The 10438-nt window shown below is 44.0% G+C and overlaps 1 protein-coding gene across 4 annotated transcripts in view; it reads left to right on the forward strand.

The window, feature by feature from the left end:
- The window catches only part of snx27b (sorting nexin 27b), an 18837-nt gene extending 12455 nt beyond the window's left edge, over positions 1-6382 (forward strand). For 2 of the 4 annotated variants that reach the window (XM_084158449.1, XM_084158451.1), the window contains exons 9-13: positions 1950-2099; positions 2193-2321; positions 2438-2497; positions 2639-2687; positions 2904-6382. In XM_084158449.1, coding sequence (XP_084014575.1) covers positions 1950-2099; positions 2193-2321; positions 2438-2497; positions 2639-2687; positions 2904-2971 — 456 coding nt within the window. In that variant the 3' untranslated portion in view covers positions 2972-6382. Of the gene's footprint in view, positions 1-1949; positions 2100-2192; positions 2322-2437; positions 2498-2638; positions 2702-2903 lie in introns of all 4 variants that reach the window. The other 2 variants (XR_014612920.1, XM_084158450.1) reach the window with 2 other exon arrangements.
- The last annotated feature ends 4056 nt before the right edge of the window (positions 6383-10438 follow it).

A 10438-nucleotide genomic window follows, 5' to 3' on the forward strand; every position in this document is an offset into this window, starting at 1 on the left:
GATGGCCATGGTTAGTCTCTCTCCCTCTCTGCTAGTCACTAGATGGCCATGGTTAGTCTCTCTCCCTCTCTGCTAGTCACTAGATGGCCATGGTTAGTCTCTCTCCCTCTCTGCTAGTCACTAGATGGCCATGGTTAGTCTCTCTCCCTCTCTGCTAGTCACTAGATGGCCATGGTTAGTCTCTCTCCCTCTCTGCTAGTCACTAGATGGCCATGGTTAGTCTCTCTCTCTCCCTCTCTGCTAGTCACTAGATGACCATGGTTAGTCTCTCTCCCTCTCTGCTAGTCACTAGATGGCCATGGTTAGTCTCTCTCCCTCTCTGCTAGTCACTAGATGGCCATGGTTAGTCTCTCTCCCTCTCTGCTAGTCACTAGATGGCCATGGTTAGTCTCTCTCCCTCTCTGCTAGTCACTAGATGGCCATGGTTAGTCTCTCTCTCTCCCTCTCTGCTAGTCACTAGATGGCCATGGTTAGTTTCTCTCTCTCTCCCTCTCTGCTAGTCACTAGATAGCCATGGTTAGTCTCTCTCTCTCTCCCTCTCTGCTAGTCACTAGATGGCCATGGTTAGTCTCTCTCTCTCTCCCTCTCTGCTAGTCACTAGATGGCCATGGTTAGTCTCTCTCCTTCTCTGCTAGTCACTAGATGGCCATGGTTAGTCTCTCTCTCTCCCTCTTTGCTAGTCACTAGATGGCCATGGTTAGTCTCTCTCTCTCCCTCTCTGCTAGTCACTAGATGGCCATGGTTAGTTTCTCTCTCTCCCTCTCTGCTAGTCACTAGATGGCCATGGTTAGTCTCTCTCCCTCTCTGCTAGTCACTAGATGGCCATGGTTAGTCTCTCTCTCTCCCTCTCTGCTAGTCACTAGATGACCATGGTTAGTCTCTCTCTCTCCCTCTTTGCTAGTCACTAGATGGCCATGGTTAGTCTCTCTCCCTCTCTGCTAGTCACTAGATGGCCATGGTTAGTCTCTCTCTCCCTCTCTGCTAGTCACTAGATGGCCATGGTTAGTCTCTCTCCCTCTCTGCTAGTCACTAGATGGCCATGGTTAGTCTCTCTCCCTCTCTGCTAGTCACTAGATGGCCATGGTTAGTCTCTCTCCCTCTCTGCTAGTCACTAGATGGCCATGGTTAGTCTCTCTCTCTCCCTCTCTGCTAGTCACTAGATGGCCATGGTTAGTCTCTCTCTCTCCCTCTCTGCTAGTCACTAGATGGCCATGGTTAGTCTCTCTCCCTCTCTGCTAGTCACTAGATGGCCATGGTTAGTCTCTCTCCCTCTCTGCTAGTCACTAGATGGCCATGGTTAGTCTCTCTCCCTCTCTGCTAGTCACTAGATGGCCATGGTTAGTCTCTCTCCCTCTCTGCTAGTCACTAGATGGCCATGGTTAGTCTCTCTCCCTCTCTGCTAGTCACTAGATGGCCATGGTTAGTCTCTCTCTCTCCCTCTCTGCTAGTCACTAGATGACCATGGTTAGTCTCTCTCCCTCTCTGCTAGTCACTAGATGGCCATGGTTAGTCTCTCTCCCTCTCTGCTAGTCACTAGATGGCCATGGTTAGTCTCTCTCCCTCTCTGCTAGTCACTAGATGGCCATGCTACAACGGATGTTACTGTCACAACTAATGACATGACTGTCATAAAGAAAGGAGGACCAAGGCACTCTTCATATAATACATTAAAATGCCTTTATTTGTATGACATGTTCAATGGAAACAATGTTTTAAAACTCTGACGCGTTTCGGCTGCATGGCCTTCGTCAGGGAGTACATTACTGATTTGGTGTTACATTCTGGTTAAGGGTAAGGTTAGGTTAAGCTTTTAATAGATGGGAATAAGCTAGTGCATGTAGCCTAAGACTTGGCATATAAATGGCATATATGATCAAAATAGACATGGAACATAGGATCATTTCTAGAAGCAATTGTCTGACCCCCTAAATGTTCTCTCTTTCCCCCAGTATCTCAGTATGTTACGGGGCTGTGAAGGCTACAATGAGATCATCTTCCCTCACTGCTCCTGTGACTCCCGACGCAAAGGCCACGTCGTCACAGCCATCAGCATACACCACTTTAAACTGCACGCCTGCACAGAGGAGGGAACGCTAGAGGTAAGGAGAAGTGGTCTGTGTGTGTGTGTGTGTACTGTATGTGTGTGTATACTGTATGTATGTGTGTGTTGACCCTGTCTCTCTCTATAACAGAACCAGGTGATCGTGTTTGAGTGGGTGGAGATGCAGCGCTGGGACACTGATGAGGAGGGCATGGCCTTCTGCTTTGAGTACGCCAGGGGAGAGAAGAAACCTCGCTGGGTCAAGATCTTTACCCCATACGTGAGTCCCACACACACTTACAATACACACACACCCCCAACAAATGTCTGAACATGCTATATCAATGTGCAGAAAGTTAACTCTTTGTTGTGCGGTGTGTCCTGTGCTGTGTCCAGTTCAACTACTTGCATGAGTGCGTTGAGAGAGTCTTCTGTGAACTCAAGTGGAGGAAAGAGGTAAGGACAGTGTTGTATGCTGTGATATACTATCTACTGTCTAACCAGTAGTCTTATGCTGCACATTTCACTGGCTAATATTCTGTGAATGTTCTCCAATGATATTCTTTGATAATGTTGTGGAATACTGTGTTTCTCCAGGTGGAAGAGGAGGCTGTGGATAAGGACAATAAGAACTGCAGTAAAGATGGTATGTGTAGCAAGGTAAGGCTTTGCCTGCCTCTGTCACTGGTACAGCAGCAGCCTGGGCCTGTGTGTGTGTGTGTGTGTGTGTGTGCGCATGTGTTGTGTGTTTGTCTGTGCCTGTGTGTTTGTGTGTATGCGAGCGAGTGTCCGTGTGCGTGTGCATGTTTGCGAGCCTGCGTGTGTGGGTGTTGTCGTTTCCTGAGCCGTGTCTCTGTTTCAGAATATCTTCCAGCTGTTGAGACACAGAAGGGATGGAGGCACCTAGGAGGAGAGATCATCACCTCCTAAACATGCACTCCTCCATCCATCCCTCTGGTCTGGTTAGGCCCGGAACGACCTACCACCAGTACCAGTCCTCACACAACTACTACTACACCAACTACAAAGCAACAAACTACAACTTCTACACACCAATAACAGCAACTACAGATCAACAACCACTACACACCATCAAACTACAAATGAACAACTTCTGGACTGATTGAAGGAGAAACAACCACGCACACTACAACGTAAGCTGTTACTCACCATGAACCCTTGAATACAACCCAACCACCCAATGTAAACACATTAGACAAGCCAACAGGATGCTACAGTAGAAACTTACAGCAGCTTTGTACAGGTGAATAAGTAACTCTGAAGACTTAGATACATGCCTTCATACATTGCATCACCTCTTTGGTTAAAACTTGATGGAGACCTGTGACTATTGGCTAAGGAGGCTGATGTCTTGCGGTGGGATTGGATGAAGGAGATGGTTCTCTGGGACGCTATTGGACAAGGGAATTGACACGTGCAAGGCCATTGGGTGTTTTGTGGCCACTTTGGAGTGCTCTGGACTGGAACAGAGTGCAGTGGAAGAAGAGAAAAAAGGAGAGATACAGATGCTGGAACAGAACCTGTTTTAAAAGAGTAAACGGCTGATGGTGCTGGAACAGAACCTGTTTTAAAAGAGTAAACGGCTGATGGTGCTGGAACAGAACCTGTTTTAAAAGAGTAAACGGCTGATGGTGCTGGAACAGAACCTGGTTTAAAAGAGTAAACGGCTGGTGGTGCTGGAACAGAAGTCATCACTGAGGGGACACTGAGGAGACGCATCTGAAAAGTGCAAAAACAGGAACATTGAGCTTCTGTGTGACTTTCATGACACACCATATCCCTCTGTGTGTGTGTGTGATATGTTGTGTGTATGATATGATATGGTATGTATGATATGGTGCGTGTGCAGACTGATTATGGACTGAGCTGTGAGTGTCTAGGTTGGAACCCTGGAGGTAGAAACACAGCCCTTCTCTGTGACTCTGAACCTAACTCCCAGACAGAGTCTAAACAGAGGCAGTCAGGCAGTCAGACAGACAGACGGAGGGAGACGGCCCCACAATGTAAGAGACTGGACTCATATGAACCACACAGACAAACAGACAGACAGATATTATCTCCTGTTTGTAGCCACAATCTCCATTTCAAAGATATCTATTGAAGAGACTATTACAGAGAGAGAGACCGTACATTTCCTTTATTTGTTTGACTTTTGGGCAGAGCAGAGCCAAGGGTAGCAATGTGTGTGTTTCAGCTGCTGTTTCAGTTTTGTTTTGTTGTTTTACAGATGCTGAAATTGCCCTGAAACCATTTTTTTATACACAAACCCTCCCATAAAAAAAACACTGACACACACAGAATGCTCATCATGTAGGAATTGGATCCCAGGAAAGTATTCTGCCATCTTGACAGATACCTGAACAATGAACGTTTACTTCACCTGTGTGTTTTGTGCACCTCCTAAAGACAATATTAAAAAAAAAAACATTTAAAATGTGGAAATTTCAGACATTGGAAAGATAGCACAAAAACAACCCTGTAAGATGTTGACCATGTTAAGCTCAATATGTATTCATTCTGTGCTAGCCTATGCTGTGTGTTCTTCTGATGCCTAACCGTGGGTTCTCATGAAGACAGTATTTATGCAGGGGATTGTAAATAACACTGAACTCAGAAGTGCATCTCGATTTACATGTTTTGTGTCTTTCTGTTCTTGAAACACACCGTGATTGTCAGTCTATAGGATATGTCTATTGTGTTGGTTTAGCTGTGTCTCTGGTTCAGTTAATAATACATTGGTCCATGTGTGTCTGTAGAAGCTGCAGTGCTCAGAACGACCTGCAGGGGTCTCCCTCTTACTGAGAAACACTAGATCAGTTCCTCTAGAACAGGGCTGGCCAGTATTCTAACGGTGGGCCAGTGTGGGTGCAGGCTTTTGCTCCAGCCAAGCAGTAACACACCTGATTCAATATCCTCTGGTGGATGATATCATTGGATGTTGAGGCAACACCACACAAGTCTTTAAATGCAGTGTTAACATACAGTGGGGTTTTCCCAGTGGTGTAGTGGGTGCTAAACCCACTTTTTGTTCAGTGGACATTGGGTATACTCACTTCTTAATCCCCACTGATGCGTATGAAAGTAGTGCAGTGGCAGTATGCGCCGTATCAATGATGTGGTTCCTATAGAGAAAGTAGCCTACACAATCGCGAAACACATGAAATATATTCACATGTACCTGCACACAGCCTAGTTTCAGCTGAATACCATGGCAGTAAGAGCTCTCAGCTGGTTGACCCATGGAGCAGCTCACAGCCGGTAGGGTAGGTAGGAAAGACGTTTCAACTTATATTTACCAGTAAATGATAACTAAGGCAACGATGGGTATGCAAACCAGGTATTGAAAAAGTTTGGTCCAAAGTCTTGGTTGAATCTTTGCAGTGCGCAATTCAGTCATCATGTGCTGTTTTGAATGAACATTTTCAAATGCTTTCCCAAGGAAACCATCCTAATTAAAGCTGCAATATGTTTCTTTTTGGGCGACCCAACAAATTCACATAGAAATGTGAGTTATAGATCTGTCATTCTCATTGAAAGCAGGTCTAAGAAGTGGTAGATGTATTCTATGTGCGCTATTTCTATTCTTCCCATTCTTAAGTTCAGTTTTTGCATCTTTTATTTTGTTTTGTACACCCATTCCAAATGGCTGAAAATTCACATGTACTCTACTGTAGGCCTACATTGTACAATACAAACACTGCTAGCCAAATGGTATTTTGCTAGGTGAATTAAAGGGCAACTAGACCCTCCCCAAAATGTTATTTTTGATTTTTCCCAGACCTAAAAAAAATGGTATCCTTATGCGGTTTAAGCATTGATGTGGGCTTAAAACATGAATTCTTTTGTAGTTTTTGTATGAAACATTTTCAGGCAGAATTACGGTATACTCACTTCTCCAGGCACCACTACACCAATGGGTTTTCCTGTATCTGTGAGTGATTTGATTTGGGACCTGAATCTCCAACAGGCTTAGTTCTGATGTCTGTTTATCCTGCCTCACTCCCATAGGCTGCTTCACTTGTCAATCATGTCTCTGCTATCTCGCCCTCTAATCTGCGATATCTCTCTCTCTCTCACACTCCTCTCTCTCGTCATCAACTCTTTATTTAAGTAAGATATTAAGCAAACTCTACTTCTCTTATTGTACAGTATATTCAGCTGTGACAAATCAAGCAAATGAGAAAAGAAATAAAATAATCTGAAGAGAACCACAGAGGGTTGAATTGATGAACGCTAAAGTCATTTAGTAATGTTACTTACTGACTTATTGTAATTAATTGTAACATATTATTTTAAATGAAATGATTTATTGATGCAAAATGTTGATGTCTTCTCTCCTTTGGTGTCTCCAACTCTAATCTCACTTACCTAGTTTATAGTGCACTTGTGCACAAGAATGAAAAGTGTGTGTGTGTGTGTTTCTGTATGGCACTTGACACAAGTCTGTGATTGTGTTTGTTCATCGATTAGTTCATTGATAAACACAGTGGATAGATACAGGGTGATGGATTGTTCCACTGAAGCCAAATACTATCTAAGAGAAGTACGTTTTCTACTCTCCCCAGGATGGACCATTTACACTATTACACCATTTTCTATGCATCTTAAATCAGAATGGACACATTACAGCCCCCAGCTGCTCTCTCTCTCCCTCTCTCCCTCTCTCCCTCTCTCCCTCTCTCCCTCTCTCCCTCTCTCTCTCTCTCTCTCTCCCTCTCTCCCTCTCTCCCTCTCTCTCTCTCTCCCTCTCTCTCTCCCTCTCTCCCTCTCTCTGTCTATGTCTGTCTCTCTCTCCCTCTCGCTCTCTCTCTCCCTCTCTCTCTGTGTCTCTCTCTCGCTCTTTCTCTCTCTCTCCCTCCCTCTTTCCTCCCCTTCTTTCTCTTTTCCTCTAATCAGAGCGGTAAGACAATTATCAGTTGGACAGTCAGACAGAAAGTGCCTCCTTATCGACCCACACAGAGCCATCTACAGCCACTAATGAAGCAGTATTGATATCACAGACCACTACCTGACTGATACAGAAAGCCACTAAATACACATTCTCTGTTTTAAAACTGAGACTTGAAAAGTTGGCGCTCAACTCTAAACAGAAAAGATTCAGTTGATGTGTCTTTGGGTCCATTAGCCCAGGAGAAAGCCATCCTGAACGTCCCTATAACATGTCTTTCCAATGCGACTATAAATCATCATTATTTATCATTCTTCTCCCTCTCTTCTCATTTTCCAACTGAGCAGACACGGCTGTGTGTGTGTGTGTGTATGCATCCCTGTGCAAATGTGTGAACTGCGACAGGACAGAGGACTTGCCGCAGTCACATCCTGGCACTGCATTACTAGTGCTCCTGTGAGTGTGGTGTGTGTGTGTGTGTGTGGTATGTGTGCATGCGTGTGCATGTTCACAATTAAGAGCACATCCGCATGTACAGTGCCTTCAGAAAGTATTCACACCCTTTGACTTTTTCCACATTGTTGTGTTACAGGCTGAATTTGAAATGGATTAAATGTAGGTTGTTTTGTCACTGGCCTACACACAATACCCATAAGGTCAAAGTAGAATAATGTTTTTACACATTTTAACAAATTAATTAAAAATGAAAAGCTGAAATGTCTTGAGTTAATAAGTATTCAACCCCTTTGATATGGCAAGCCTTAAGTTCAGGAGTAAAAATGTGCTTAACAATTCACATAATAAATTGCATGGACTGGAATAATAGTGTTTAACATGATTTTTGAATGACTACCTCATCTCTGTACCCCACACATACAACTATCTGTAAGGTCCTTCGTTTGTGAATTTCAAACACAAATTCAACCACAAAGACCAGGGAGGTTTTCCAATGCCTCACAAAGAAGGGCAACTATTGGTAGATGGGTAAAACATTTAAAAAAGCAGACATTTGTATTTATTAAGGATCCCAATTAGCTGCTGCCAAAGCAGCAGCTTCTCTTCCTGGGTTCCAGAACATTAAGGCAGTTATATACAATAAAAAATATTACATGACATTACATTTCATTACACTGTTCACAACACATTGTGTTCGCTCAGGCCACTAATCTACTATCACATACAGTGAGGGAAAAAAGTATTTGATCCCCTGCTGATTTTGTACGTTTGCCCACTGACATAGAAATGATCAGTCTATAATTTGAATGGTAGGTTTATTTGAACAGTGAGAGACAGAATAACAACAAAAAAATCCAGAAAAACGCATGTCAAAAATGTTATAAATTGATTTGCATTTTAATTAGGGAAATAAGTATTTGACCCCTCTGCAAAACATGACTTAGTACTTGGTGGCAAAACCCCTGTTGGCAATCACAGAGGTCAGACGTTTCTTGTAGTTGGCCACCAGGTTTGCACACATCTCAGGAGGGATTTTGTTCCACTCCTCTTTGCAGATCTTCTCCAAGTCATTAAGGTTCTCCAAGTCATTAAGGTTTCGAGGCTGACGTTTGGCAACTCGAACCTTCAGCTCCCTCCACAGATTTTCTATGGGATTAAGGTCTGGAGACTGGCTAGGCCACTCCAGGACCTTAATGTGCTTCTTCTTGAGCCACTCCTTTGTTGCCTTGGCCGTGTTTTTTGGGTCATTGTCATGCTGGAATACAAATCCATGACCCATTTTCAATGCCCTGGCTGAGGGAAGGAGGTTCTCACCCAAGATTTGACGGTACATGGCCCCGTCCATCGTCCCTTTGATGCGGTGAAGTTGTCCTGTCCCCTTAGCAGAAAAACACCCCCAAAGCATAATGTTTCCACCTCCATGTTTGATGGTGGGGATGGTGTTCTTGGGGTCATAGGCAGCATTCCTCCTCCTCCAAACACGGCGAGTTGAGTTGATGCCAAAGAGCTCCATTTTGGTCTCATCTGACCACAACACTTTCACCCAGTTCTCCTCTGAATCATTCAGATGTTCATTGGCAAACTTCAGACGGCCCTGTATATGTGCTTTCTTGAGCAGGGGGACCTTGCGGGCGTTGCAGGATTTCAGTCCTTCACGGCGTAGTGTGTTACCAATTGTTTTCTTGGTGACTATGGTCCCATCAGTCTTGAGACCATTGACAAGATCCTCCTGTGTAGTTCTGGGCTGATTCCTCACCGTTCTCATGATCATTGCAACTCCACGAGGTGAGATCTTGCATGGAGCCCCAGGCCGAGGGAGACTGACAGTTCTTGTGTGTTTCTTCCATTTGCGAATAATCGCACCAACTGTTGTCACCTTCTCACCAAGCTGCTTGGCGATGGTCTTGTAGCCCATTCCAGCCTTGTGTAGGTCTACAATCTTGTCCCTGACATCATTGGAGAGCTCTTTGGTCTTGGCCATGGTGGAGAGTTTGGAATCTGATTGATTGATTGCTTCTGTGGACAGGTGACTTTTATACAGGTAACAAACTGAGATTAGGAGCACTCCCTTTAAGAGTGTGCTCCTAATCTCAGCTCGTTACCTGTATAAAAGATACCTGGGAGCCAGAAATCTTTCTGATTGAGAGGGGGTCAAATACTTATTTCCCTCATTAAAATGCAAATCAATTTATAACATTTTTGACATGTGTTTTTCTGGATTTTGTTGTTGTTATTCTGTCTCTCACTGTTCAAATAAACCTACCATTAAAATTATAGACTGATCATGTCTTTGTCAGTGGGCAAACGTACAAAATCAGCAGGGGATCAAATACTTTTTTCCCTCACTGTATCTACAATACAAAATCCGTGTGTGGAGTGTGTGTCTGTGCCTGTGTGTTTCTCTTCACAGCCACTGCTGTTCCATAAGGTATATTTGTATCTGTTTTTTAAATCTGATTCTACTGCTTGCATCAGTTACCTGATGTGGAATAGAGTTATAGCCATAGCTCTATGTACTGTAGTACTGTGCACCTCCCATTGTCTGTTCTGGACTTTGAATATCCCTTTGAGCAGGGTGAAGTTATTAATTACACTTTGGATGGTGTGTCAATACACCCAGTCACTACAAAGATACAGGCGTCCTTCCTAACCCAGTTACTAGAGAGGAAGGAAACCATTCAGGGATTTCACCATAAGGACAATGGTGACTTTAAAACAGTTAGAGTTTAATGGCTGTGATAGGAGAACACTGAGGATGGATCAACAACATTGTAGTTACTCCACAATACTAACCTAATTGACAGAGGGAAAAGAAGGAAGCCTGTACAGAATAAAAGGATTCCAAAACATGCAAAAGAAACGGAATGGAGCTAAGCGCAGGCAAAATCCTAGAGGAAAACCTGGTTCAGTCTGCTTTCCACCAGACACTGGGAGATGAATTCACCTTTCAGCAGGACAATAACCTAAAACACAAGGCCAAATCTACACTGGAGTTGCTTACCAATAAGACAGTGAATGTTTCTGAGTGGCCA

This window comes from Coregonus lavaretus (assembly GCF_964263955.1).
Source record: "Coregonus lavaretus genome assembly, chromosome: 3".
Lineage (NCBI taxonomy): Eukaryota > Metazoa > Chordata > Actinopteri > Salmoniformes > Salmonidae > Coregonus > Coregonus lavaretus.